Source organism: Dendronephthya gigantea, unplaced genomic scaffold (genome assembly GCF_004324835.1).
Source record: "Dendronephthya gigantea isolate DGI-Jeju-01 unplaced genomic scaffold, DenGig_1.0 000090F, whole genome shotgun sequence".
Classification (NCBI taxonomy): domain Eukaryota; kingdom Metazoa; phylum Cnidaria; class Anthozoa; order Malacalcyonacea; family Nephtheidae; genus Dendronephthya; species Dendronephthya gigantea.
In genome coordinates this window covers 341,127-368,957 of record NW_021163100.1, presented here as the reverse complement: position 1 = coordinate 368,957, position 27,831 = coordinate 341,127, and the positions used below count along the sequence as shown (strand labels likewise).

At 34.7% G+C, this 27,831-nt stretch overlaps 3 protein-coding genes across 3 annotated transcripts; all 3 read left to right on the top strand.

Annotated features, from left to right (window-relative positions):
- Positions 1-868: 868 nt before the first annotated feature.
- On the top strand, positions 869-8,257 carry LOC114533411. Its single transcript, XM_028554923.1, has 6 exons — positions 869-1,001; positions 3,001-3,227; positions 3,874-4,129; positions 5,674-6,060; positions 6,687-7,012; positions 8,112-8,257. Exons 1-6 carry the CDS (start codon positions 869-871, stop codon positions 8,253-8,255), a joined length of 1,473 nt encoding a protein of 490 aa, XP_028410724.1. The 3' UTR covers positions 8,256-8,257.
- Positions 8,258-9,885: 1,628 nt separating this feature from the next.
- LOC114533410 lies at positions 9,886-16,417 on the top strand. The gene is made up of 6 exons (XM_028554922.1): positions 9,886-9,946; positions 10,899-11,125; positions 11,770-12,025; positions 13,578-13,964; positions 14,656-14,981; positions 16,247-16,417. The coding sequence occupies exons 1-6, from the start codon at positions 9,886-9,888 to the stop codon at positions 16,388-16,390; spliced, it is 1,401 nt and encodes a 466-aa protein (XP_028410723.1). The 3' UTR covers positions 16,391-16,417.
- Positions 16,418-21,623: 5,206 nt separating this feature from the next.
- On the top strand, positions 21,624-22,949 carry LOC114533442. The gene is made up of 2 exons (XM_028554960.1): positions 21,624-21,849; positions 22,387-22,949. The coding sequence occupies exons 1-2, from the start codon at positions 21,741-21,743 to the stop codon at positions 22,761-22,763; spliced, it is 486 nt and encodes a 161-aa protein (XP_028410761.1). The 5' UTR covers positions 21,624-21,740; the 3' UTR covers positions 22,764-22,949.
- Positions 22,950-27,831: the final 4,882 nt, after the last annotated feature.

Sequence of the window (27,831 nt, the reverse complement as noted above, 5' to 3'; positions counted from 1 at the left end):
TATATTCCACAAATTTTTGATAGCTTTAGAATCCATTGATATATTCAAAAATCGCAAGTTAATGTAATCTCTGTATCTCGCATCACTTGTAAATGTTAAAAAACCTTCCTAAAATTCATAACGTGCAATGACACGCAATGTAAACACAAGCATTATTCTATGAATTTGACAATGTTATAAAATGCTATATATATATTGTATATACAGATCGACACATTAAACATGCAAGTATAATTTTCCGACTTACAGCTAGTTTAGTAATGTTTACCGTATCTTAATTTTTTTAAAATATGAGACTATATAATGGTGCCTCTATCACGCGGCCTCATGCACACATTCCGTTTTCACGCCAAAACAGTCTCAAACACCGTCAATTTAGCTAGAAGTTGAAGGTAATTTAACATATTAAGCATATTTCTCAATTCTCATTGGATCCTGTGAACAAGGCGTCAAAACAATAAAATGGAAAAAGTTTTGGGAACGCTTGAAAACGACGCTCGTGTGCAAATAGCCTAGTTACATTATTTGAGACTTGAAATAGCTTTTTATATCAGAGTTAGTTTGTCGTCATTTGATTCATTTGTAAAATGAAAATGCGGTTCCTCTGATGCTAGTCTGAGGCTGATATATAGCCAATGTATTCTATACTAACCACTCTGAGGGATAATTACATGCACATGCAACACTCTGTTGCATAATAATATAATATGATAGACACATTGGGCTTGTTTTAAAATTAGGTTTCTAATTTTTCACTATGTCCATGTCAACACAGCTGCAACGTTGTTTTTATCTCCGTTCAGTAATTATTCATAATTCAATATTTTATTAAAATTATTTGCCCCAATAAATCATTTACCAAAGAACGATGCCCGAAAGCAGAAAAATATTGTGTGCTATGGCGTTGTGTATTTTATCACTTTTTCTTGTATTTTTAAGTCTTTGTGAAGCGGAGCTAGGTTTAGACAGGCAAAGATTTTTCAAAAAGACGAAAGAGCATTGTAAGTACTATAAAAATTGTATGCTTATAAAATTTAATTAAAAAGATTAAAAATACAGTTATATTTGTCTTGCACTCCTTCAGGTTTTTTACACTAAATCCCCGTTTACACTACTCTCAATTTACTGCCATTGCATAGCTACTAGAAATACATGCATGCAGCATCCCCTTGGCCTTGCCATTTCAAACGAAGCAAAATATTTCCTGAGCTTACCCTAAATAAACCGATAGCTGATGTTTCACGTATTTCGGAAACAAACACAATCGTAAAGGCGAAGTAAAACCACCAGTTTTCCTGCTGCATTTAGCCACAGTTTATGTGAGAGTTAATACTTACTTCACTATAGCTAAATCTTCAAAACATCAAAACAGAACAAATTAAATCGCCAAGCACTAAACGTCGACTGTTTTTTTTTTCAATTTTGAATTTATAATTATGCAATGATTGCAATCGAATCTTTGTAAGCTTGAAAGTAAAATTTGTTTTTTCAAAACTCCGAATTACGGTTTCAAGAACTCTTTTTAAAGTTTAAGCGATGACGTAATCATGTAGAAAGCCCTAAATAGGTTAGGTCATTGCTAAACTTAACGACATACCAAGCCCATACTTATGATTATGAAATGCATTCTTACTGCAAACACGAGATAAACAAAATAGACACTTACTAATTCAAGGATTATAAACTCGAGTCGTGGATCGTCTGTGGTTTCACCAACTGTTTTTGTTTTCTTCTGATAATCTTTTAAACTTTTCTCAGTGTTTGTATAATTTAATTTGATTCCATATTCTATTTTGATCAGAGTAAAATTTACGAAACATGTTTTAAAAATATCTTTTAGAAAAAATAGTTTGCAAAATGACAGTTAATCATTATATGCTGACGTTTTCATTGAAATACAAACTTTTTGTCTTACGCTTAGCTAATCAGCAAGTTGTAGATTACCGTTAATTACTCGTTCAAATTTCACGCATGCGTACAAAAACCATGACCATTGAAGGTCTAATATTCATGACGTTTGGGCAACTTTGGAATCCGCTATGCCCGTAACAGCTCGGGGAAAATGAACACGCGCGTACCCAATTTTCTAGTGCTCAGGGGCCGGTTGTATTAAAGCCGGATAGCATTATCCATCGGATAGTGGATTTTTCAGTCGCTCTAAAATCGTCCGTTGTTGGCTGAAACTTTGATAAAACCTTAGTATTCCTAAATTGAGAATCCTCTTCAATGATTGTTGCTTCGAAAACAAAGATTTTGTTTCAAGGGTTTTGCTCAAGGGTTGAAAAAATTACTATCCGGTGGATATAGCGCTATCCGGCTTTGATACAACGGGCCCCAGGTTAACAATACAAATGCCCGGCACGGATAAAATGGCCACGGGTACCCACTTTAGCCGTGCCGTGTCAATAAGTTGAGAGTAGTGTAGTCTCTTATCCAAAAAATATAAATTTGGCGAAGGAAAGTAATCTGCTATGTTATAAAAGAAAATCATCGTCAAAGATCAGCCGTATAGCCGAGGCTTAAGTAATTGATTATGTTTTTCCCCGTCCCATGCGAGTTTTAAAAGATGCACCATGCAAATCTACGACGCGGACGTGACATGAAAATTGCTACTAGTGTTAGGAAACCATGCAGTATTATTGCACTCATGAAGGCGCGGGTTAACGGACCGAAAGCTTTGCAGTATTAAATACTTACGTGGTGTACTTACAAGCTAAATTACAGTAATAATTTATTTTAGATACATATTTGTTTTACTGACTTTGTTTATGTTTATCAAAAGGAGTCTATAATTTTCATCCCTTTTGGAAAACTGTGGAAATTAGAGCAGTATATTTTACGTCCGCGTCGTGGACTTGGTTAATTTTAAACTCTCTATTGTTAAAAAAATTCATAACTTCAAAGGTTCTTGATCAGCTTCAACAGCTATTCCCGCTCTTTTTTATGTCCTATTTGACTAATGGATATAGCCAAATACTTTAAATTTATCCCCCAAAACAGGCGCCTCATTAGCAGCTGAAGATCTTTTATCAAGTCATCATGTCCATGAAGAAGCGGAATGCTCCTTGAAGTGCCTTGAAGAAGAAACATGTGTAGCTTACAACTACAAACCTAAAACAGCAGCAGACGAAATCAACTGTCAAATTACTAATACTACTTCACAAAAAAATTTGGAAGCTTTTGGAAAGGGAGAGTGGACGTTTTTCCAAGATTTGGAAACATTGCCCGTAAGTACACGACACGTAACATCTTGGTTAAATATATCAGGCATTATATTAACTTTGACGGGCATTGCGGTGTAATTTGCGAGCTAAAATGATAAATTTGCCGGGCTGAAATATATTTTAGCCCGCTGGTCTAAGCCAATCAGAAGAATTACTAAAGTGTTTACCCATTGCATATTTTTTTATTCAAAAGCTGCCCTTTAAAGTTAATATATAATAGTAATACAGTCGATGTTCGTATGTCCAAGAACTTCTAGGGCATAAATGGGACTAAAATAATTAATAGTCACGCTAGCTACGCTTTTTCGTAGCTATAGCGTAAGTTTATTTTTTGAAATCAGACACGCGTGATCTCTTCATTGATAGGCCCAATTTCAGCAGCAAATTGCTGTTTTTTATGTTATTGGCATTATAACTAATTTTGGCAGTGAGTATTGTTAAAAGCAAGATAGATAGAAATTTTGTAAAGTTGTTGCTTTAAAGTAGTCTCCTTTCGTTGGATGAGGAAATCTTGTCACTTTATCTTCTTCCAATCCTGTAGTAGGCCTATTCTCTTTTTTACCATGATACAGCTTGCAAAGAATATCTCGCCTTTTTCTAATTCGTATATACAACAATACACTATATACATGCATAAATTTTATTCCAGAAATTCTTCGACCCATCTACTACCGAGTGGACCCTGATTGCTCGGTTTTCAAATGCTGATACTAAATACTGGATAAAAGACAGTCTCTTTTGGTATGACAAAATCACTCCAGAGGGGGATGTAACAAGTCCGTATGAAAATACGGATATGATTTCTAGTGCTTTTTGGGAGATGGAAGGATGTGAAATCAAGATTAGCAGGAGTGACGATTTCAGTCATACGGCGTTATTAAAGACCACTTCCGACTGTCTTCAAGGTTGGTCTAATAATATTTCGGATAATGCTATGGTTTCCAACCATATATGAATATTTTCTACCCAAAGCGATCCTAAAAATCTAGTCAGACTTCCCCCCTCTTTTTGTAATTATTAAAATCAGGTGTATTTGCATGACTTATTGTAGTAATAAAAATTACTACTGTGTGTAGAATGATAAAATAAGAAACTGTCAATGGATAGAAACATAATTTGAGCAGGTTACTACGTGCGCAAGCACTCTTTTTTAGCATGATCCATACACAGTGGCGTAGTTAACATCGCATGGTGATTGGAGAGGTGTGTGGCATATTCACATATTCATCTTAACAGATTGTAAACATAAATATATGAATAAATATGAGCAATAGACGAGGATATTTAATACTCGGTAGTTCCTTTTCAAAGGTTAAGCTGGTCTAAAAAATATACTAGTTCGTCGAAATGATATGAAACCACTTAATCATGCATAAATCTATTCATAATAGTTTTTTTCACTGAAACTGCAGCTATATTCAAATAGGATGTAATATAGGATGTAATAACATTTATAGTATGCGCGTGCTGATTATTCAAAAAGCGCTTTTCTATAACTGTATTTCTATACAGGACATGCACACGGGAGTTTTCCCGCCGAATTTGACTAGCGAAGCGATGTAATGAAAATTTGTTATTGATCGAATTATAATATTTGTACCAAATCGAGTTGTATCACAAAAGAAATAGAAAACATTTTCTCCTGTGTTACTATAGTTGTTATAGAAACACTTGTGGACTCTATCGTTATAGAAACACTCGATATAACAGGATATATATATATCTATATATATATATATATATATATAATGCAATTCTAATTAGATTTCGAGTATCTATCTATCTATCTACCTTCGACCAACGTTTTTGCAAATGGTTGTATATATATATATATATATATATATATATATATATATATATATATATATATATACACCCATTTGCAAAAACGTTGGCCGCAGATAGATAGATAGATAGATACTCGAAATCTAATTAGAATTGCATATGATTACATTTGCATGGGATTTCAATCATATTACACAACATATGCAATTCTAATTAGATTTCGGGTATCTATCTATCTATCTATCTGCGGACAACGTTTTGCAAACGGGTGTATATATTATATATATATATATATATATATTATATATATAATATATTATATATATATATATCAAACACAAAGTCTACTACGAATCAAAGTATATTTGAATATAAATATTAAAGCTTATATATTAAATTTTCGATTGTATTCCACAACCTTCATCAGAACTAAGGTCTTAGTTCATGGATTTCCCATAAAATTAACGTATGCAGTAAAATCACGTGACTGATATTTACGTATTTATATATATTTCAATATGACAACCTTTTTGATAACGACTATATATATATATATATAATATATTATATATATAATATATAATATATATATATATATATATATATTAATATATATATATATATAGATATCATGTTTATATAAAACATCAATTCTGTTTTCAAGGTGATACATTCAGATCTGAAATCACAGGTTATGGTGACTTTCGAAATTCACCGTGGGGGAGTTCGCGTTGTCTGAAAAGTTGTCCAGTGGCCTATGGCGGTCAGTACAAAAGTACGGCAGGTTTTCAGCATTATAACTGCAGTAGTGATATACAAAGCAGCAATTTCATCGGGTTTTGGTGTCATTGGGGAAGCAGTGGTGCAGTAATGATGATTGGTGGGGGAGGAACAGGCTGTTCTAAAGCAGATCATGGTATTGGAATAACAGAGCGAAAGAATGCAGGTTTTGGTGGTGTAAGAGCTAAGTATGACTTTGGTTCAAACGCTAAAGAAGGCGAGGAGACAACTTCAATTTATTCCCTCAACTTGTGGATATTGGGTAGAACAGGTACCACATGTGCTATACTAGATCCATTAACATGAAACTAAAAAAAACTAGAACTATTTTAACTTACAGGACCCCCCTGAAAAACACTTAGGTGATGGGGGTACGATGGATAAATATAATTATAGAAAAGCTAAATAACCACTCCTACCTTTAATTAAGTCAATAGACTCAATGCATAAAAATGTTCGATTTCCGGTAATTTGCGACAACCTGAACATTTCAGTTGACGAATAAAGATATAAATTATTCAAATTATCAAACAAAACAAAATATTTCCTGACTCAGTAGCTAGACTTATAAATAGCTTATGATTCTTACAAAAATGTTTCAAGAAATGACAATGTGTAGCTGACTCATCTGATAATACACTGGACAAAGCAATTATATAATATAATAAACTTCATGAGCTGTACATCAATCCTAAAGTCATATTATGATACGATGCTGATGAAAAATTATTGACGAATTTGGCTTGGTTCTGGGTCTGCGGAAGTTCATTAATAAGGTCTTCAATTTTTGTAGGTATAGTTGCTATACCCAGTGTACTATCAGATCAGTAGTTAAATTAGAATTTTTTGGCCGGTGAAGTTGTTTTCCAATTAAAGTAGTTTTTTTTATTTTGCCAGCCCAATGTTCTGATCCTAAGGCACTAGGAATGGAAAGTGGTGCAATAGCTAACGATGCTATCACAGCCTCCACCATTTATGGTAGCAATTACCAAGCGTATTTTGCAAGATTGAATCACAATGGCGGTTCGTGTTCATGGACGACTACAACCGCTGCAAAAACGAACTCGTGGCATCAGACCGATCTTGGTCAAAAGACAATTGTAACCGGAATAACAACCCAAGGAACTTGTTATAACCGTGAAGAATGGACGATGTCTTACTCGGTGTCGTACAGCATTGATGGAATTACTTGGATCTATTACAAAGAATTAGGAATTGAGAAGGTATAGTATAAAAGCTTGGTATTTCTTAAATGATTAGTTTCTAAACTGTTAAGAGACTTTTAAATGACATTTTTTTCAGACCGATAATATGCTAGGTCAAACTTAAGTAGGGTTCGTTTTTATTGTCTAATAATGATCCTATACAATTATGGTACATTCTCTACAGATAATGTTGTTTAGTAGCACGATAAAACACGTAGGAATATAAATTTTTTAATTGCCTATGATGCGAAATTCCACCTGAATTTTTGTATTAAAGAGGGGTTTAGGACTAAGGATCCACCATTCTTTCTTCTTGCCAATTTTATTTCAAATTGCTCGGAAACTGGAAAAAGACCTTCCTACACAGCATTGGTTACATGCAGCGCTGCTATCAAGCCCGCTAGCAAAAATTTATTTTGGGATCACTTACTTAGGAGGTTTGTGTAACCGCAGCTGTTTGATTCATTTTCCACATTGAGAACCATAAATAGTCGTAAAATAGACCTAAACTACGTTGTGCTTTCGCAAGGATTCGTTAAGGCGAGAGATCATAAGTGCTGAGTGCGAGCGAAATATCCCGGCTCAAAACCATATAAAGCACTATTACTTTTACCTCTTTTCTACCTTTTAAATTTTTTTTCCGAACGCAAAATCTAAGCTCCCAACGAAAGTGATCCCACAACAAATTTGTGCAGCCCGCTATGGCACCGCCGTTGCACAAAACATCACCCTGCATAACACATTTTAAAACGCAATATTTAGTCTGAACTAAATATTCTTTCAAGAAATAATTATATAAAAACAAATTCGAAAAAAGAATATCGCATATTGTCGGTCGCGAGGCAAAATTTAATGGCGTACAGTAATAGATCTTAATGACGTATCAAGCCGTGACGCCTGCAGAGAATTCTAGATCTGTTTTAAAAAAATTCAAACTTTTAAATTTCCCACCCGAGACTACTAAGACCAGAATCCTTATAGTATACACACAAGAAGCCAGCCTTAGTACATATATAGCTATTACATAATAATCATTGACTTATACATTCAGAAACTATTTTGATAAACACATTACGATGCTGAGTCATGCACTAGCTGACTATATCTTTATTTATAGGTTTTTCCAGCAAACATTGACAAAAGCTCAGCCGTCACGAACACATTTCTCTGCCCTATTCAAGTTCGGTACATACGTGTGTTGCCAAAGACATGGAAAGGTTGGCCTACGATGAGGCTCGAGTATTATGGTTGTCGTCTGTAGAATTTGGAATGAAATTGACACAAAGCGAGGATGCTTTAATTCATGTTAATTGAATTTAGTTTTGTAGCACCCCACTTGTTTGAATTTTAAAACTAGGCTTCAGTATATTTGAAGCATTTTACACGGCCACGAAAATTCCACTAGTTAGCTGTAGTTAAGGACCTTTAACTGTAGTTAAGGACAGAATTGCCAAAACACAGAGATGGCGGACAATGAAGCCTCTCTTGTTGGTATGATCCAGGCCTCTGGAGCGAAAATTTCAAAGGTAAAATGATAATTGCCGCAATATTACCTACTAAATTTCTGCTTGCATGGAGGCCTGGATCATACCTACAAGAAAGGCTTCAAAATTCCGACAAAGTGAGCGTTCCAGTCTTATTTGAGTTCACTGGACCAGTGTCGCTCGTATCATAGCAGCAGCTAAAAGAAAAATTATATAATAATATCGTTCAAAAATTACTCTACGAAATTGATGAACTTCATCGCGTTGGCTCAGCACGATTGGATCGGGAAAGAACAAAAGTTACTCATATATGCATAATAAATAGAAATTCATGGTTGGCGAGTACGTACGATTTCCATAATAAAAATATGGTACAAATGAGCCAATTGATAGTTAATTATTTTTATGGGGTTGAAATCGATCATTTTTTATGTTGTACTTGCCCGCCGGCTGTATGGGGAAGGGGAGTTTTCGATGTTTAATGACGAGTTCTTATTAATACCTGCTTATAGGCAAATATTTCTCATGCATACACCTGTCGGCGAATTTGCAAAGTAATCAAAAGAGGTACTCTTCCAATAATTAGGATTGATATTACGCGTAATGCTTGAAAAATTTGCACAATTTTGTTTACATTGGGAAATTATTTTTTTAATTTTACTGTAGCTGCTGCAATCGAACAATTTTATAAGGGTAACAATAATTTGTGAAAAAGTGCAGATAATTTCGAATCGATAACGTCTTGGGTGATTAAGCAGAGAACTAATGTCTATTCAGTAATATTCACCCAAGTTTGTTCTCTTAGCACAAAAGTTTACGTTGAATTTACACAAAATATTCATGATAGAACATAGTCTTAACGCCCGTCAATTTCCGGTGATTATTGATAGAAGCACACCTGCCGGAAAGAAACTTCAACTGGCTTTGATATTTGTATTTTGCCGTCATATTGTATTTTTTGTCTTCGCCGGAACACCTGTATGGAAACGGGCTAAGAATGGATTCTTTCAAAATATTTATAGAATTGTTAGTTTTATTCGCATCCATATCAAAGCAACGTCTAGCAGACGCATCACTTACCCAGAGGTATTTCAAGAAGGCACATGATAATGGCGAGTACTTTATACTTTGTTTTACATTAGTATACACGAATTGTCGGAATATTAGAACAAATTAGAGTTTACCTTTCAATCCCTGAACGATTCACCAATGTGATGCTCTTTTTCCAAACTGAAATACTGAATAAATTATAAATTACACAACGATATAATTATAAACGTGATCTTTAAACTAACTGGAAATATATATCAACGCTATGACCTTTGCAAATCTAGAATGCACGACAGAGACCATGAAAAATTTGCTAATTGATATTTGACAAAACTATCCAACGTCGACCTGTCCACGATGTACAATTTGGAAGACTCGGAAGATTTGGCACTGCTGCATTGTGCCACAATACCCAGAAGTTAGTTTGCAAGGCGCCTCTCACCGGTTTGGGAATAAAGCCGCGGCCACAAGGGAGATTTTCTCTTTCTAGCGTATGCTATTGTGTGAATTGTGTACACAATTCTATGAGCTTGGCGAAGGAAAGTAATCTACGCTGTTATCTTTACTTACTAGCATGCACCAGGAGAAGAAAATTGCCAAAAGAAAATTTTTTTTTCCCGTCCCATGCAAAAAGCGAGTTTAAGATGCACCAAATCTACGACGCGGAAGTGACATGAACATTGCTACTATACAATGTTAAGGGAGCCAGTATTAATTTGTTTTTGCATACGGCTCTGACTTTTTTTCGAAAAGAGTCTAACTCTAAATATTATATCTCAACTGTAAATCATGCAATCAGAAAGCTCGATTTGTACCATGTGATCAGTAAATTAATCATGGAGATCCATCGAATTTTTTCACATTATGCTATAAAAGTCGAATACCCCGCTGCAGCGGGGTATTCAAGTTTGCATGTACCACGCGTGGATGCCTCGCACACGACTCGAGGTTGTCAACAATTTCAAAATGGAGGCAAAAGAAGCCATTTCACCCAGCTTTTGCGCTGCCTACACGTTGTTTCGATATGATATATAATTTATAGACCTTCCGCTCGGGGAATTCGACGAAATATTACCCCCTCGGGAAGATATATCCCTCGGGCGAAGCCTTCGGGATATATCTTCCCTTTGGGGTAATATTTCGTCGAATTCCCCTCGTTCCAGGTCTATATAGAAATGATAAGTATAACTTTCATCCCTGTTGGAAAACTGTGAAAATTATAGAGCAGAATTGGGCCTTCTTCACGTCTGCCCCGTAGATTTGGTGCATCTTAAACTCACTATTGTAAGAAATTCATATTTTCAAAGGTTCTTGATGTACCTGGACTAATGAATATATAGCCAAATACTTTAAATTTATCTTAAAAACAGGCGCCTCATTAGCAGCTGAAGATCTTTTATCAAGTCATCATGTCCATGAAGAAGCGGAATGCTCCTTGAAGTGCCTTGAAGAAGAAACATGTGTAGCTTACAACTACAAACCTAAAACAGCAGCAGACGAAATCAACTGTCAAATTACTAATACTACTTCACAAAAAAATTTGGAAGCTTTTGGAAAGGGAGAGTGGACGTTTTTCCAAGATTTGGAAACATTGCCCGTAAGTACACGACACGTAACATCTTGGTTAAATATATCAGGCATTATATTAACTTTGACGGGCATTGCGGTGTAATTTGCGAGCTAAAATGATAAATTTGCCGGGCTGAAATATATTTTAGCCCGCTGGTCTAAGCCAATCAGAAGAATTACTAAAGTGTTTACCCATTGCATATTTTTTTATTCAAAAGCTGCCCTTTAAAGTTAATATATAATAGTAATACAGTCGATGTTCGTATGTCCAAGAACTTCTAGGGCATAAATGGGACTAAAATAATTAATAGTCACGCTAGCTACGCTTTTTCGTAGCTATAGCGTAAGTTATTTTTGAAATCAGACACGCGTGATCTCTTCATTGATAGGCCCAATTTCAGCAGCAAATTGCTGTTTTTTATGTTATTGGCATTATAACTAATTTTGGCAGTGAGTATTGTTAAAAGCAAGATAGATAGAAATTTTGTAAAGTTGTTGCTTTAAAGTAGTCTCCTTTCGTTGGATGAGGAAATCTTGTCACTTTATCTTCTTCCAATCCTGTAGTAGGCCTATTCTCTTTTTTACCATGATACAGCTTGCAAAGAATATCTCGCCTTTTTCTAATTCGTATATACAACAATACACTATATACATGCATAAATTTTATTCCAGAAATTCTTCGACCCATCTACTACCGAGTGGACCCTGATTGCTCGGTTTTCAAATGCTGATACTAAATACTGGATAAAAGACAGTCTCTTTTGGTATGACAAAATCACTCCAGAGGGGGATGTAACAAGTCCGTATGAAAATACGGATATGATTTCTACTGCTTTTTGGGAGATGGAAGGATGTGAAATCAAGATTAGCAGGAGTGACGATTTCAGTCATACGGCGTTATTAAAAACCACTTCCGATTGTCTTCAAGGTTGGTCTAATATAGTATTTCTGATCATATTATGGTTTCTGAAACGATATAATTTATGAATACTTTATACCCAAAGCTCCTCAAAATCTAGTTCAGTAAACTGCCCCTCCTAGTATAGATTTTGTAATTATTAAAATCAGGTGTATTTACATGACCGAATCTAGTAATAAAAATTACTACACTGTTGAGAATGATAAAATAAAAAGCTGTTATGGGGAGAAACATAATTACAGCCGCAGTTACTGCGTATATACGCATGAACTCTTATATAGCATGATCCGCAGTGGCCTAGTTAACATCGCATGGTGATTGGATCATTGGAGAGGAGTGTGGCATATTCACATAAATATATTTACATAAATATATGAATAAATCTACGCCACTGATAGGCCGAAACATTTCACCAAAATATATCATTATAATGAGATCATTATTGAAACGCTTGGAAACGAAGTTACAAAACCATGATGGCGGAAAGTCCGGAACGTGAAGAACCAAGTCCTGAAAGGTTATAAAAAGAGTATAAAGTGGAGGGAAATGTTCATTTGCACCAGTGAAACCTAGTCTAAACGGTCCTAAAAACGTGGTCATGAAATGCTTACAAACTCGTATCCAGGTCCTTTACCAAAAAGCAATATTTTTATCACTAAGTTAATTTTTCATTGCAAAATTTCCAGCTAGCTAGAATAATTATTTTCAGAGATGACATAGAGAATCACGAAACCTGAAGTCTAAAGTATGTAATATATGTGCCCTGGCTATTTGAAATTATTCGAAGAAATGAAACGAGGATATTTATACTCAGTAGTTCCTTTAATCCTTTTCTAAGGTTAAGCTGGTCTACAAAAATATACTTGTTCGTACAAATGATATGAAACCACTTAATCATGAATAAGTCCATTGATAATAGTTTAATTTATTCACTGGTACTGCAGCTATATTCGAAATATGATGTATATTGTTAAAACAGAACGATTAATATTTATTATAATATCACATATACATTATAGTATGCACGTGCTGATTGGTCAAAAACCTTATTTCAATAATTGTATAGAATACACGGGACTTTTCCACCCGAACTTGATAAGTGAAGCGATGTAATGAGAATTTGTAATTGATCAAATTATAATATTTGTACAAAATCGAGTTATATCATAAAAGAAATAGATAACATTTTTTCCTGTGTGTTCTATAGTAGTTATAGAAACACTTGTGGACTCTATCGTTATAAAAACACTCGAAATAACGCTATAGTTATAACCTGTGTTTCTATAACACTATAGCTGTAGACGCACCCTACGGGCTCATTTTCTAACTAATTATTTCTCGTACTCCCAAACTCCCACGCGTGTTTCTATAACTGTATATAAAAGCGGAAAATTTTTTCTATTAATTTTCTCAAATACTGCATGCATTGAATCAAAATTGATGTAATTGAAATTAATCAAGATCAATCTACTTATTTTCAGCACATAATTATGCCAAATATTATTTCGATTTAGCACGCAAAAATATCATGTTTATATAAAACACCAATTCTTTTTCCAAGGTGGTACATTCAGATCTAAAATCACAGGTTATGGTGACTTTCGAAATTCTTCATGGGGAAGTTCGCGTTGTCTGGAAAGTTGTCCAGTGACCTATGGCGGTCAGTACAAAAGTACAGCAGGTTTTCAGCATTATAACTGCAGTAGTGATATACAAAGCAGCAATTTCATCGGGTTTTGGTGTCATTGGGGAAGCAGTGGTGCAGTAATGATGATTGGTGGAGGAGGAACAGGCTGTTCTAAAGCAGATCATGGTATTGGAATAACAGAGCGAAAGAATGCAGGTTTTGGTGGTGGAAAAGCTAAGTATGACTTTGGTTCAAACGCTAAAGAAGGCGAGGAGACAACTTCAATTTATTCGCTGAACTTGTGGATATTGGGTAGAACAGGTACCACATGTGGAATACTAGATCCAATAACATGAAACTAAAAAAAACCTAGAACTGTTTTAACTTACAGGACAGGACCCCACTGAAAAACACTTAGGTGATGGGGGTATGATTGATAAATATAATTATAAAAAAGCTAAATAACCACTCCTACTTTCAATTAAGTCAATAGACTCAATGCATAAAAAATGTTCGATTTCCAGTAATTTGCGACAACATGAACATTTCAGTACGACGAATAAAGATATAAATTATTTAAATTATCTAAAAAAGCAAATTATTTCCTGACTCAGTACCTAGACTTATAATTAATAGCTTATAATTCTTAAAAATTATAATTCTTAAAAAATATTTCAAATTAATCAATAGCTAATATTTACATCAATCGGTAGAAATGACAATGTGTAGCTGACTCATCTGATAATACACTGGACGAAGCAATTATTTAATTTATAATAAACTTCACGAGCTGTACATGAATTCTATAAAGTCGTATGATGGTACGATGCTGATGAATTGATGAATTTGTCTTGGTTCTGGGTCCCCGAAAGCTCATTAATTAGGTCTTAAATTTTGTAGGTATATTTGCTATATCCAGTGTATACTGTCAGATCAGTAGTGAACTTAGAATTTTTTTGTCCCGTGAAGTTATGTTCCATGAAATCGAAGTGTTTTATTTTTATTTTGGCAGCCCAATGTTCTGATCCTAAGGCATTAGGAATGGAAAGTGGTACAATAGCTAACGATGCTATCACAGCCTCCACTATTTATGGTAGCAATTACCAAGCGCATTTTGCAAGATTGAATCACAATGGTGGTTCTTGTTCATGGACGACTACAGCCGCTACAAAAACGAACTCTTGGCATCAGACTGATCTTGGTCAAAAGACAATTGTAACCGGGATAACAACCCAAGGAACTTGTTATACCCAAGAAGAATGGACGAAGTCTTACTCGGTGTCGTACAGCATTGATGGAATTACTTGGATCTATTACAAAGAATTAGGAATTGAGAAGGTATTGATTTAAGAAGAGCTATAGCTGTTTAATTACTTCATGGAGATTGAGTATCAACATACTGAAAACATGCGCAGGGAAGTATATAAAAGCTTGGTCTTTCTTGAGTGGTTAGCTTCTATACTGTTAAGACACTTTTAAATGACATTTTTTTCAGACCGATAATATGCTAGGTCAAACTTAAGTAGGGTTCGTTTGATAATTGTTTAATAATGATCCTATACATGGTACATTCTGTACAGATAATGATCTTTAGTAAGATAAAACACGTAAGAATATTAATTCTTTAAGTTGCCTATGATGCAAAATTCTACCTGAACTTTATACTTAAGGGGGGTTTTGGAGTAAGGATTCACCATTCTTTCTTCTTGCCAACTTTAATTCAAATTGCTCCGTAACTGGAAAAAACTTCCTACACAGCATTGGTTACATGCAGCGCTGCTATCAAGCCGGCTTGCAAAAATTTATTTTGGGATCACTTACTTGGGAGATTTGTAACCGCGCCTGTTTGATTCATTTTCTACCTTGAGCACTATAAAATTAATAGACCTAAACTACGCTGTGCTTTCGCAAGGATTTGTTAGGCGAGAGATCGTAAGTGCTGACTGCGTTCGAAATATCCCGGTTCAAATCCACATAAAGCACTATTACTTTTACCTCTTTTTCTACCTTTTTAAATCTTTTTTTCGAAATTGAACGCAGTACCATTTGGTTAGTTTAGGGTTTATGTGTAGGGCAGGTTTGTTTTTTTAATTATTTGTTTCATAATTTAAGCACTGTATTTAAACTCCGAACGCAAAATTTACGCTCCCAACGAAAGTGATCCCACAACAAATTTGTGCAGCCCGCTATGGGACCGCCGTTGCACAAAACATCACCCTGCATAAGACATTTTAAAAACGCAATATTTAGTCTGAACTAAATATTCTTTCAAGAAATAATTATATAAAAACAAATTCAAAAAACAGGATATCGCATATTTTCGGTGGCGAGGCAAAATTTAATGGCGTACAGTAGTAGATCTTAATGACGTATCAGGCCGCGACGCCTGCAGGGAATTCAGGTTTAGTAGTCACATCGAAAAATTCAAACTTTTAAATTTCCCACCCGAGACTACTAAGACCAGAATCCTTATAGTACACACAAGAAGCCAGCCTTAGTACATATATAGGTATTACATAATAATCATTGACTTACATTCAGGAACTATTTTGATAAACACATTACGATGCTGAGTCATGCACTAACTATATCTTTATTTATAGGTTTTTCCAGCAAACATTGACAAAAGCTCAGCCGTCACGAACACATTTCTCTGCCCTATTCAAGTTCGGTACATACGTGTGTTGCCAAAGACATGGAAAGGTTGGCCTACGATGAGGCTCGAGTATTATGGTTGTCGTCTGTAGAATTTGGAATGAAATTGATACAAAATGAGGGTGCTTTAATTCATGTTAATTGAATTTAGTTTTGTAGCATCCAACTTGTTTGAATTTTTAAACTAGGCTTCAGTATATTTCAAGCATTTTACACGGCCGCGAAAATTCCACGAGGTAGCTTTAGTTAAGGACCTTCTCACCTTCAACTGTTGTTCAGGACAGAATTGGCCAATCAGAGTTGTGTATTTCTGATTTTCGTGGTCAGAAATGCAGGCCGGCAAGCGGCGAGGTGTGTGGGCTCATGCGGTCCAGCTTTTCAGTGCATCATACAGACCAGTGCAGTGAACTCAAATAAGACTGGAACGCACAATCTCTGGCTTTCCCTCATAAATGAGTGAAGCCAAGATGGCGAACAATGAGGCCTCTCTTGTTGGTATGATCCAGGCCTCTAGTGCGAAAATTTCAAAGGTAAAATCATAATTGCCGCATTATTACCTACGAAATATCCACGTGGAGGCCAGAAAGAAAGGCTTCAAACTGCCGACAAACTGAGCGTTCCAGTCTTATTTGAGTTCACTGGACCAGTGTCGCTTGTATCATAGCAACAGCTAAAGAAAACAATGGCGTTCAAAAATTACTCTACGAAATTGATGAACTTCATCACGTTGGCTCTGCACGATTGGATTCGGAAACAACAAAAGTTACTCATATGCATAATAAATAAAGATTATTTCATGGTTGGCGAGTACGTACGATTTCCATAATAAAAATCGTACAAACGAACCCACCATGAAGTAATTTGTTCACTGTACATAATGTTTGAAACTGTAATAGACTACGTATGTTTGATATGTAATTATTTTGATGGCGTTGAAATCGATCATTTCTTATGTTGTAGCTACTTGCGTGCCGGCTGTATGGGGAAGAGGAGTTTTTGACGATTTCTTATTAATACCTGCTTATAGGCAAATATTTCTCATGCATACACCTGTCGGCGAATTTGCAAAATAATCATCAGAGATGCTCGTCCTATAATAAAGATTAATATTACGGGTAATGCTTCAAAAATTTGCAACAAAATTTTGTTTACATTGGGAAATTATTTTTTTAATTTTACTGTAGTAGCTGCAATCGAAGAATTTTATCAGGTTAACAATAATTTGTGAAATAGTGCGGAACATATCGAATCGATAACGTCTTGGGTGATTAAGCAGAGAACTATAATGTCTATTCAGTAATATTCGCCAAAGTTTGTTCTCTTAGCACAAAAATTCATGCTGAATTTATCCAAAACATTCATGATAGAATCAACATAGTCTTATAGCGTCCGTCAGTTTCGAGTAATTATTGATGAAAGCACACCTGCCGGGAAGGAACTTCAACTGACTTTGATATTTGTATTTTGCCGTCATATTGTATGCTTTGTCTTCGCAGGAACACCTGTATGGAAACGGGCTAAGAATGGATTCTTTCAAAATATTTATAGAATTGTTAGTTTTATTCGCATCCATATCAAAGCAACGTCTAGCAGACGCATCACTTACCCAGAGGTATTTCAAGAAGGCACATGATAATGGCGAGTACTTTATACTTCGTTTTACATTAGTATATACACGAATTGTCCGGAATATTAGAACAAATTAAAGTTTATCTTTCAATCCCTGAACGATTCACCAATGTGACGCTCTTATTTCTGAACTGAAATACTGAATAAATTATATATATTATAAATTATACAACGATCGATAAACGTGATCTTTAAACTAATAGAAAGTATTAGTAATATATCAACGCTATGACCTTTGCAAATCTAGCATGCACGACAGAGACCATGAAGGGAGACATACCTTCTTCGACCTATTCTCAATGATATAAAGCTTTTGTCGTAGGTAGTTTTTGGCCTAATTTCACCAGAATCTCTTAAAGCCTGCTTTTATCTTATATTTGCCGTTATATCGTACCTCCATTCCGGCACAGAAAAGTAAAAACGTTATATTAATTTCATTACTGTTTTCTAATATTGATCATTCATTGATAAACATTATAGTTTTTTGTTTTTTTTCAACTTTTTCGGATATATAGGAATTTATAGAAAACGTGTATAACCATATTGAAAATATGAGTTAAAATATCAAAGTGCATATTTCTCATGAAACAAAAATATGTAACAATTCTTATGAAACTAAACATTTGACAGGAGGGAATTTGCGAAATTTCGGTCTTATCTAAGCAAACCTCAGAACTCTCCCATTCATCAAACTGTTTTGATGCTCCGACTGAAATACTTTACAACAACAAACGATATACGCAGCTGAAGCGAGATTAAAATGGGGCATTTTCATAAGATCCAAAATGAAAGGTAAAATTTAATTGCCAAAATTGGTTTCAATCAATTCCTGATCTAATCAAATTGATTGCAAATGAAATTGATTACTTGAGATATTACAATTTTTTAATAAGATTAAACATGACATATTCTGATCTTTCACATCTCCGGTCCATGGCCGAAGAATGTTATTGAAGTAAATAAATAAATATCGTGCACTTTTATACAAATATTGAGCGTAAAGCTCAAAATTTTCTTGATTGACTATTTTTAAATTCAACAATTCATGAATAAACATTTTGAAACAAAAAACAAGAGTTTCCAGCGAGCTGAAGATTTAGGACGGTCATGCACGTTACAACAATTAACTGCTAATTAAACTGATATAGCTAATTAAACTGATATAGCTAATCCTTCAAATTATTGATCGCAAACCTGCCCTATGCTATAAATTAGTACAACAGTAAATGTTAATGGTACGATCGAGTCTGAACGTCGCTTAAGGGAGGTGAATATCTTTTAAGCGGATTTGATGTTGTACTTATGAAGGCTTTGAATGCTGATGTTTTACATGAGACGGAAAAGTCTGTGATTGGTTGCGTTGTAAACAGCGGAAACTGAACTCTGATGGGACTTTAAATATACATTGATTTGTTCATCCTTTACACGAGCGTCCTCGTTCGTGACGTCATAGAGTCCCGATCATTGTAATATCAATCAATTTTCATAATTGTCAGGCATACATTGACTGATTGACTATTTCATTCATAATGGCCATCTCTCATGATGATCCCTTGATCGCACCAAGCTCGCAAAAATCCATGCCGAGATCAGTGCGCGCGTCTTGTTATTAATTTTATACTTTCACCGCATGTTCCAGCGAATACGGCAAGAAATTGCGGATTTCATTATATCTGAAGTTATTTTGGCATTTTTTGTTAAATAAGGTGAAAGATTGATGGAATAAGACATTTATTTGTCTTTTTATAGAACTTCACTGAGGTCAAAAAATAGACTAGAAAAACAATGATTTATTCATTGCGTCTCACGGGAGTCTGATTTTGTAGTGTTGTAACTGGTCTGGTATTCGGCGGCATTTATCGCGAAAACAGGCAAAAAATGCGTCGCGACATTTCTCTTCGGTTTCAACGGTATACCAATGCATGGTGTTTAACGCTGTTTCATGAACATTTGTTATCGTCTTGTCGAGTTCAGATAATCGCTCTTTCAGTAGGTTTTTTTGTTTGTTTATTAGCGATGTATGTAGGATTTACAAATGCTATTTGTCATTAATATTGAAAAAGGAAGGTCTTCCAACTCTTTGCGAACGTTTTCCTTGTGTCCAAAAAGTTGATATCACACTAAAACAAAGAAAACATTAATTTTGTATTGCTGAAAGGCCGCCATTTAATTTACATAGACGCACAGAATAAATTTGAATAAATCTAAATCCAATTTACCCAAAACTTGAAATGGATGTGACGTCGGCCGGGCAAGTTTTTAATTTCCTCGTTGATTTGTAGACCCTTTTGTGGTTGATGGGTCTATGACGTAGGTTAGCGGTAACGCAACTTCATCAGCTTTTAAGAAAAAAGACTTTTTATTCAAACTGCCAAACGATAATAAATAAGTGTCAGGCAGAGCAACATGCTTTTCGACGCTTGAAATTCCATAAAAAAGCCATATTTTTATCTTCACCGCTTGTTTTTAATGCGCTCTAGGCAGCTCGGTATGGATTTCTATCTGAGAAGGTTCAATTTTGCTCTGATTGACTCAGATCACCTGGTGAACCGCTTGTTTCAATCTATATTTTAATGTTAAATACGAATACTTTCTTTCACTTCTTTGATACAATAGATTGTGTACGGCGATTGCATCATACTATCGGTCCTTTGCTTATTTTTAAGAGCTTTTTTCTATCCAGGCGTCTCATTGGCCCCTGATGATCTTATTTCCAGTCATACAGTCCTTTCCAAACTTGATTGTTCTTTGAAATGTCTTCAAAAAGCAAAATGCGTTGGGTACAACTACAGATCAAAAACACACAAAAATGAAATTAATTGCCAAATCAGCAGTAAGGCTCAAGATAATGATGCGAAGCGGGATGAAAAAAAGGGAGTCTGGGTTTTTTACCAGAATGTTGCCGAAGTTCAATATGTAAGTAAAATAGGCTATGTAATCCTTTTTACCTTTACTGCTGTATGTCATAGAAAAGCAGGTTAATAGCTTCCGCAGTACAAAGTAACTGAACTCTGTTAAAATTCCTTATTGTTTTGACCAATGTGACCCGCAATGTCAATGGCAGATATATTACCAACTCTCTAGATGTATTTCAAAAAGTCATCATAGCATGTGTCAAGGTAATTTTCCTTGAAATTAGGCAACCAAAATGCAAACCGTTATTATTTTGTTTCGATCCCGGGGAACTTAAATTTAAAATTTTTTCAAGATTTTGAAATTTATGAATAAACAATTAATAGAGATTTTTTTAATATGATTTATTGAGTGACAGTTTTTGTATAAATACTTTAAACATACCGAAAAACACATAGCCTAGATATCTAGCTATATAATTATCATTTTGAAAAGAGAATAAATAACAAAATTATTGTTGTTGAAGAAAGGATTAGTAGCCATGCGCATAGTATTGCTTGAACGTAATAATTATTATAATGGAAGAGGAAATTTTAAAAAATTAAATGCTATCGAGTTTTGAAACGATTTATTACAATCTTTCATTTATGTTACATATAATTTTATATAATATATAAACCTGATGCAAGTTATATTTCCTTAGGATATATTCCCTTATCTTGCTGATTTTACGCTTTGTACGAAAACCACAAATAGTAAAGTTAGTTGGAAATATAACTCTTAACAATTCCCTAAATATAGGAAGAACAAAACAACAAGATCAGCCCAGACCAATCAGAGTGGACTCCCATTGCGCGCTTCTCGAGCAGTGACTCGAAACTTTGGATAACTAATGGTTCCTTCTGGTATGATAGAGTCACTCCGTATGGGAATGTTAATGATCCAGTGAACAATTTAACTATGATTTCGACCGCTTTCTGGGAGTTGAAAGGACAAGAAATCAAAATTACAAGAAGTGATGATTCCAGTCATACGGCATTGTTACAGACCACTTCAAATTGCCTTCAAGGTAAAAGTAAAACTATATACCTTATGGTATATATCGTTAAGATTTGTATTCAAGTAATTAAGAGAAGGTAAATATAACCTGGAATTGTTGCTGCTCAAGAAAATTTACTGAAATTCTACATAAAATTTGTTCAAACGAGTTAAACTCGAGCTCCGAGTTTTTGACAGTGAATCTTAATACCATAACACCATTTTACTTTAAATATACCCATACATGCAACATTACAACGAAAACAATTAATTGAATTTTTACTGATACAAATAAACATTCGGTGCAATGACTGTAATCTCTCTTCCCAAGGTTTTAAGGGCGTTAGAAGTGACGTACGCTGTCATTAGCAAAGGGAAAGTCGATTAATAGAAAATCCTTTCTTTAAAAGTTTCAATGTACTTCTTTGCTAAATCTTTTGAATATCATATAACTATGCGTAATGTCTCATTACTTGCATGCACTTAAAACTCGTATTGGCCAAATTTTACTTCAGCCAACACTTGCATGCATGTCCAATATACGAAGCGTTTATTTAAAACTATTTAGGTATGACTTTCCGATCCAAAATAACAAGTTATGGAGATTTTCGCAACGTTAAAGCTTGGGCGGTTGACGAATGCCTGGGGAGATGTCCTGTTATTTACGGAGGTCAGTACAGAACAACGGCCGGATTTAAAGAGCACAGCTGCAGTAGTGATATACAGAACAGCAGCTACATTGGATTTTGGTGTGATTGGAGTTCAGGTGATGGTGCTATAATGATGATTGGTGGAGGAGGAAGTGGTTGTAATAGAGCAGATCATGGTATTGGAATAACTGAGAAAAATGATGCAAATTTTGGTGCGTCAGATGGTTATAATTTCGGAGATGACGCCAATGGTTTCCAACCTACAACATATGCACTGAACCTGTGGGTTCGATAAAACAACATTCCTTGTACTTTTCGCAGTAATTTAGGGAGATATTGGTAGATTAGAAGTCGTATATTCATCATTTTTTCGCTTATTTTCCCTTATACTTTTGGTTACTTGTTAATTGCAGTCAAGGGAATGCCGCCAAGGAACTCTCACATGCGTTTGAAAAGATAATCACGCAAAAATGTTTGTTTGATCGATAGTGGAACTAAAGCTCACGTGCCATATTGTGTTGGAAATGTGATATTACAGTTACTTTGTATAATGATTTGGCGCCGACTTCGTATTTTGCTTTCAGAATGGGTATAGTTCGATGAAAAACGTTCTTCGGAAGTAGCTCAGTGAAGAGACATTGGCTTTGCGCGAAGCTTTGTGAGAAGATTAATGCATGTATTGCGGCGAAGTTTAATGCATGTATGCTGCACATGCAAGACAATGCAAAATTAATAAGCTATAGCAGGCATAAACTCAGTGATTCTATCGAGGTTATAATTTTTTCCCATGTATTTGCCATACCTTAAGAGGTATTGTGATTTTGCTAATCCTTGCAAATTTTATTGTTTTCCTATTTAGGTCCATGCATTTATAATAGGGAGCTTTAACATGCAGTGACTACGAGTAGGAGATTCGTCATTCTCGCGCGTTGTTTGCTTACACCATCAGCCAAACTCGTAGTCGCCGAACTTTTAAGTACGAATTTTTTTTATAAATCTCGTACTCGAAAGCCTAACGACTACGACTTTTGGCTGATGGCGTAATCAAACTACGCGTGAGAATGTGATGAATCTCGTACTCGTATATATAGTCGCTGCTAAAGCTCTCTAATATCGTCCTGGGGCCGATTGTATAAAACTCTGAACTACATTTTAAGTGCAGTTAAATCGTAGTTAACTAGAAAATACATTATTTTGATTGGCTAATTCTGCCAGTAACTACATGTAGTAAAAGTTAAGTACGTTTTTATACAACTGGCCCCTGAAATATATATTATGCATAATTTGGTAACAAACGTTTAACTACTGTATAATTTAAAGGGCAATTTATGTTTAATATATTATTGATTGAACTCGTTTTGAATTTTTAATATACATAAAAGCTTGAAGACATGATTTAGAATTAAATTGACAAAATTTCTCATGTTTTGAGTTTCTTTAAACATGAACTCTGTGTTTTATTCATTAGAAATATAGTGAACTGAAACGGGTAATACTGAAGTATTCTGACATGACAGGATATTATAGAAATAATAGTATTAGTATATAGCGAATAGTAGCAACTCAATATGTTGTCTGCATGGCGTTTGTTCACATTACCAACTTTAACCCATGTTTAATTACTTCATGGAGCCCTCAAGTATCGACTATATACTTTAAAAATAAATATATTTCGTCTCTACGATAGTCATTAATACATATCAACGTTCAACGCCAACATTATTTTGTTAAATAAAACGTAAAAAATTAATTGTATTTCTATATGCGAAATGCTAAAACCTAGCTGCTGATGAATATATAGCCTGGAAATCCCTTTTGCACTGCAATAAAACCGCCTCTTGCGAGTTGCGACCATGTATTTTCTGTTAATTTTTAACATGTGCTGTTTAACGAATTAAGGGAATCATGTCCATGTATGGAAATTTATAGAGTCAGACAGTGTTTATACGTTAATTTCTTTCCACGGAATTCTCGCAAAATTATGTTTATTTAAACATATATTATATAGTGTTAAAGTCGTCAATGCCATTTAATTGCTTCTGCAAGCACACCTGCCAGGAGCTTTGCGGCCTTGCCTGAACCGGATTATCATTTCGCATTCATATTTCATTCTTTCTCTCCGCAAGAACACATCAAACAATACGGAACGATGAAGTATGTCAAAATGAAACCAAACATGTTATTTTTCCTCGCAATTATACCTCAGCAATATCTGTCAGAGGCATCTATTACCGAAACGAATTTTAAGAAAATACACAATGATGGTAAGTTCAAAATGTATACACGATATATACAAGATATATATAATTTTCATGTACAGATGCAAAATATTAGTTAAACTGTTGGTCTGGGAAACCAATCAACTCTGCACTGATTGTATTAGAAACTTTTTCTATATACACAAAATTAGAAGTAATAATTCCATTTTAATTGTACTATTATTATGTGATAAACGCGATCTATATAAATTATTATAGTAAAAGATGAATGTATATATAGCTATATAAATACAGCAATAGATAGCTAAGCCTCTTGTGAATCCAGCATTAATGTACAGGGGCCAGTAGCACTCTTACATCTTCCATTTCTCTTGAATATCATTCAACTTAAACACGCTGCACACAATAGTTTTTTATATATGTAGCTATAGTTGTAAACATTGTCGTTAGTATTAAAGTATAAAAACGTTTTAGTTTGCTTGTTGAATAAAACAGTAGATTTTGAGCTTAACCACCGGTTAAGCCAAACAGGCTTGATACCGCAACCGGCTATTGAATGAGAAAACGACACTTCTTTGCTTTAATATCTCGTCCCGTTTGATTGTTTGTGTCTTACCGTTCCAAGAAGGAATATTCGATTTGAAACGAACTGAAACGTGGCTCATCGTGGGAAAGTTTTATTGAATGAGTAGCTATATATCCAAATCTCTAGGCCTGTTGATATCTCAAGGCGATTTTGCTTCATGAATTCGATTTTAAAAATCAGAGGATTCACAATGCCCCTATATTTGCCATAAATATTAATCGCAACTAAAATTGCAGCCATAAGTCTGTAAACGGGCTTTCAAATTATAGACTATTTTTCTTAGCATAAAGAATATATATACACGCGCGAGACTCCATTTTTTTCATCATCCTAAAAAAAGTTTATCTTAGTTTAAATTCAATATCATTTGAAGTCATTGTACATGCTGTGAAAATAAATGAAAAGCAATTAAATTTTAATTTCCGAATCCCACTTAAGTCATCAATTCTCATTTAAGTCACTTTTTTTATAAGACGTCCTTTTTTTTAAGACGTCGAGTGTTTCATTCTAATTTTACTTTAACATTAATATGCCGCTTCAATATAATACATCATTTGTCGTTATGCACTATTAATGAGTTGTGAAGAAAAACAGTTGCGCATGCTGATATTAATTCACTTTTAAAATTTATACGGATTCAGTCTTACACCTTGACAATTAAAAAGTATTCATTGACAACAGTTGCAAGCTGAAATTATAACCAAATATTAATTGTTATCAATTGACTGATTCTGTCATTCGTAATGCCATAGATAGACCGCTTATTGCGGCAAATATTGATATATTCATATTATATAGTAACAAAAGCGTACAAAAAAAGGGGGAACACATGCAGGGAAACTTAATTGGGGGGGCGTGTGTATATTCCATAGAAACAATAGACATAGAATGCGTACTGATACCTCTTCCCTTATAAAAATTTGTCTCCAAAGATGGCGGATTTATAAGGGCATTTTTCCTCGTTTCATACTCCTGCGAGGAGTTTTTTGTGCGCGGTCGCGACGAGCGAGATATGAATGTGAGTGAGTTTGAGAGAAAAGCTTGTTTTTGTTTTTGTTTTTTTCACGCACTGGAGCACTAACTATATAGTTTTGGTTTTGATAACATTGTGTGATGAATGTACTGATGGAGGCTGATCAGCTGTTCCTAGCTTTCGATCAATCTTGTTTCAAGCGTACATAAGTCATAATACGGAAAAAATGGAATCCTGCTTCGCTGTCGACATTATAACGCAGTATTTACTGTGTGAAAAATAAAAAATCACCTACACAAAGACAAGGCATAACTTTTAGAGTGTGGAGTACATAAATAACATTTGATCTCCTCTGGTACTGAGGTACGCTAAATGATGTTTTTTATTGTATTCAACTCGTTTTATGTGTTCTTATTTATTCACAAAATGCTCGAGAAGCGAAATAAAATATTATAGTCATAGTCATTTCTCTTCCCACGGCTTCAACTATTTATGCAGAAATCGCTCGTTTTAAAGTGGAAACCTGTTAAAAAAAAAAGAGTGATATGTTTTTCGTAGCTAGGCAAAAAGGTTTTTAACCATTTATCGTTGCATCAAAGCAAGGTCATGGGACAAATAATCAAGCTCAAGCCAAATAGCAATTTATGTAAACAAACGGTTGCATGTAAAAAACGCGAAAATCCTCAAAAAACAAAGCACAGTTGAAAAATTCGCTAGACAATAGTAATTGACAACCTATTACAATAAGCATTATTCTCTACTAACTATGTTTCCTACACAACAATGCATATGAATACAGTATATATGGCGATAAACCGGTGGTTTGTCAGTTGTGTGCTCAACGGTGAAAATCGACTCTTTCTCGATTATCGATCATCGCTTGTCGCTTTTTCTGTTTTTCTGGGGTTTTTTTTCTGTTCTGCAACTTAATGCCGAACTGGGTTTGGCATTTTTGCCTCTGTGTGCTAATAATTGTCTGTAAAATATGCGCTTATACCTAAAATTTAAGTTTTGAGTTTAAAGTTTTTTTGAAAGATTTTTCACTCCTGGCGAGATTCAAAATGGCGCATTTATAGGGCACAGCATGAAAAAAATATGGGACACGTATTCGTGATATGTACGCATTCTATATCTATTATTTCTATGGTATATTCATATATATTCGTCCTATGCCCGGCTGATTTCTTTTGTACGCTATTGTTCCTACGGTATATAAACATGAATGTATGAATATACACCCCTCCATTAAGCGGTTTAGCTGCGGCCCTGCGGACATAAGAGGAATATAAGGATATAAATTATCTAAACTCCCAATTACTAGAAATACATGCATGCAGCAACCCCTCGCCTCGGTTAAGCGAAATTAGTTAAGCATAGGGATGGTGACATGATAGTTGGAAAATTTTGTGTGGGTTGGGGTGTTTGGAGGGTACTTGGTATTGTTGGTATGTGAGAAGAGAAGTATGGAAATATATTTCTGGAAGCGGAAGCACTGTAGTCATAGCAACTCGCAACCAATATCGCAACGGCCGAATATTTTCAAAGAATACAGTTTACCCTCATATTTTTGTGGAAAAAAGGCAAA

Coding starts and splice junctions, on each gene's coding strand:
- LOC114533411 (XM_028554923.1), top strand. CDS start 869: ATGCCCGAAAGCAGAAAAATATTGTGTGCTATGGCGTTGTGTATTTTA. Junction 1,002..3,000: donor CAAAAAGACGAAAGAGCATT/GTAAGTACTATA, acceptor CCCCCAAAACAG/GCGCCTCATTAGCAGCTGAA. Junction 6,061..6,686: donor GTGGATATTGGGTAGAACAG/GTACCACATGTG, acceptor TTATTTTGCCAG/CCCAATGTTCTGATCCTAAG.
- LOC114533410 (XM_028554922.1), top strand. CDS start 9,886: ATGTACAATTTGGAAGACTCGGAAGATTTGGCACTGCTGCATTGTGCC. Junction 12,026..13,577: donor CACTTCCGATTGTCTTCAAG/GTTGGTCTAATA, acceptor TCTTTTTCCAAG/GTGGTACATTCAGATCTAAA. Junction 14,982..16,246: donor AAGAATTAGGAATTGAGAAG/GTATTGATTTAA, acceptor CTTTATTTATAG/GTTTTTCCAGCAAACATTGA.
- LOC114533442 (XM_028554960.1), top strand. CDS start 21,741: ATGATTTCGACCGCTTTCTGGGAGTTGAAAGGACAAGAAATCAAAATT. Junction 21,850..22,386: donor CACTTCAAATTGCCTTCAAG/GTAAAAGTAAAA, acceptor AAAACTATTTAG/GTATGACTTTCCGATCCAAA.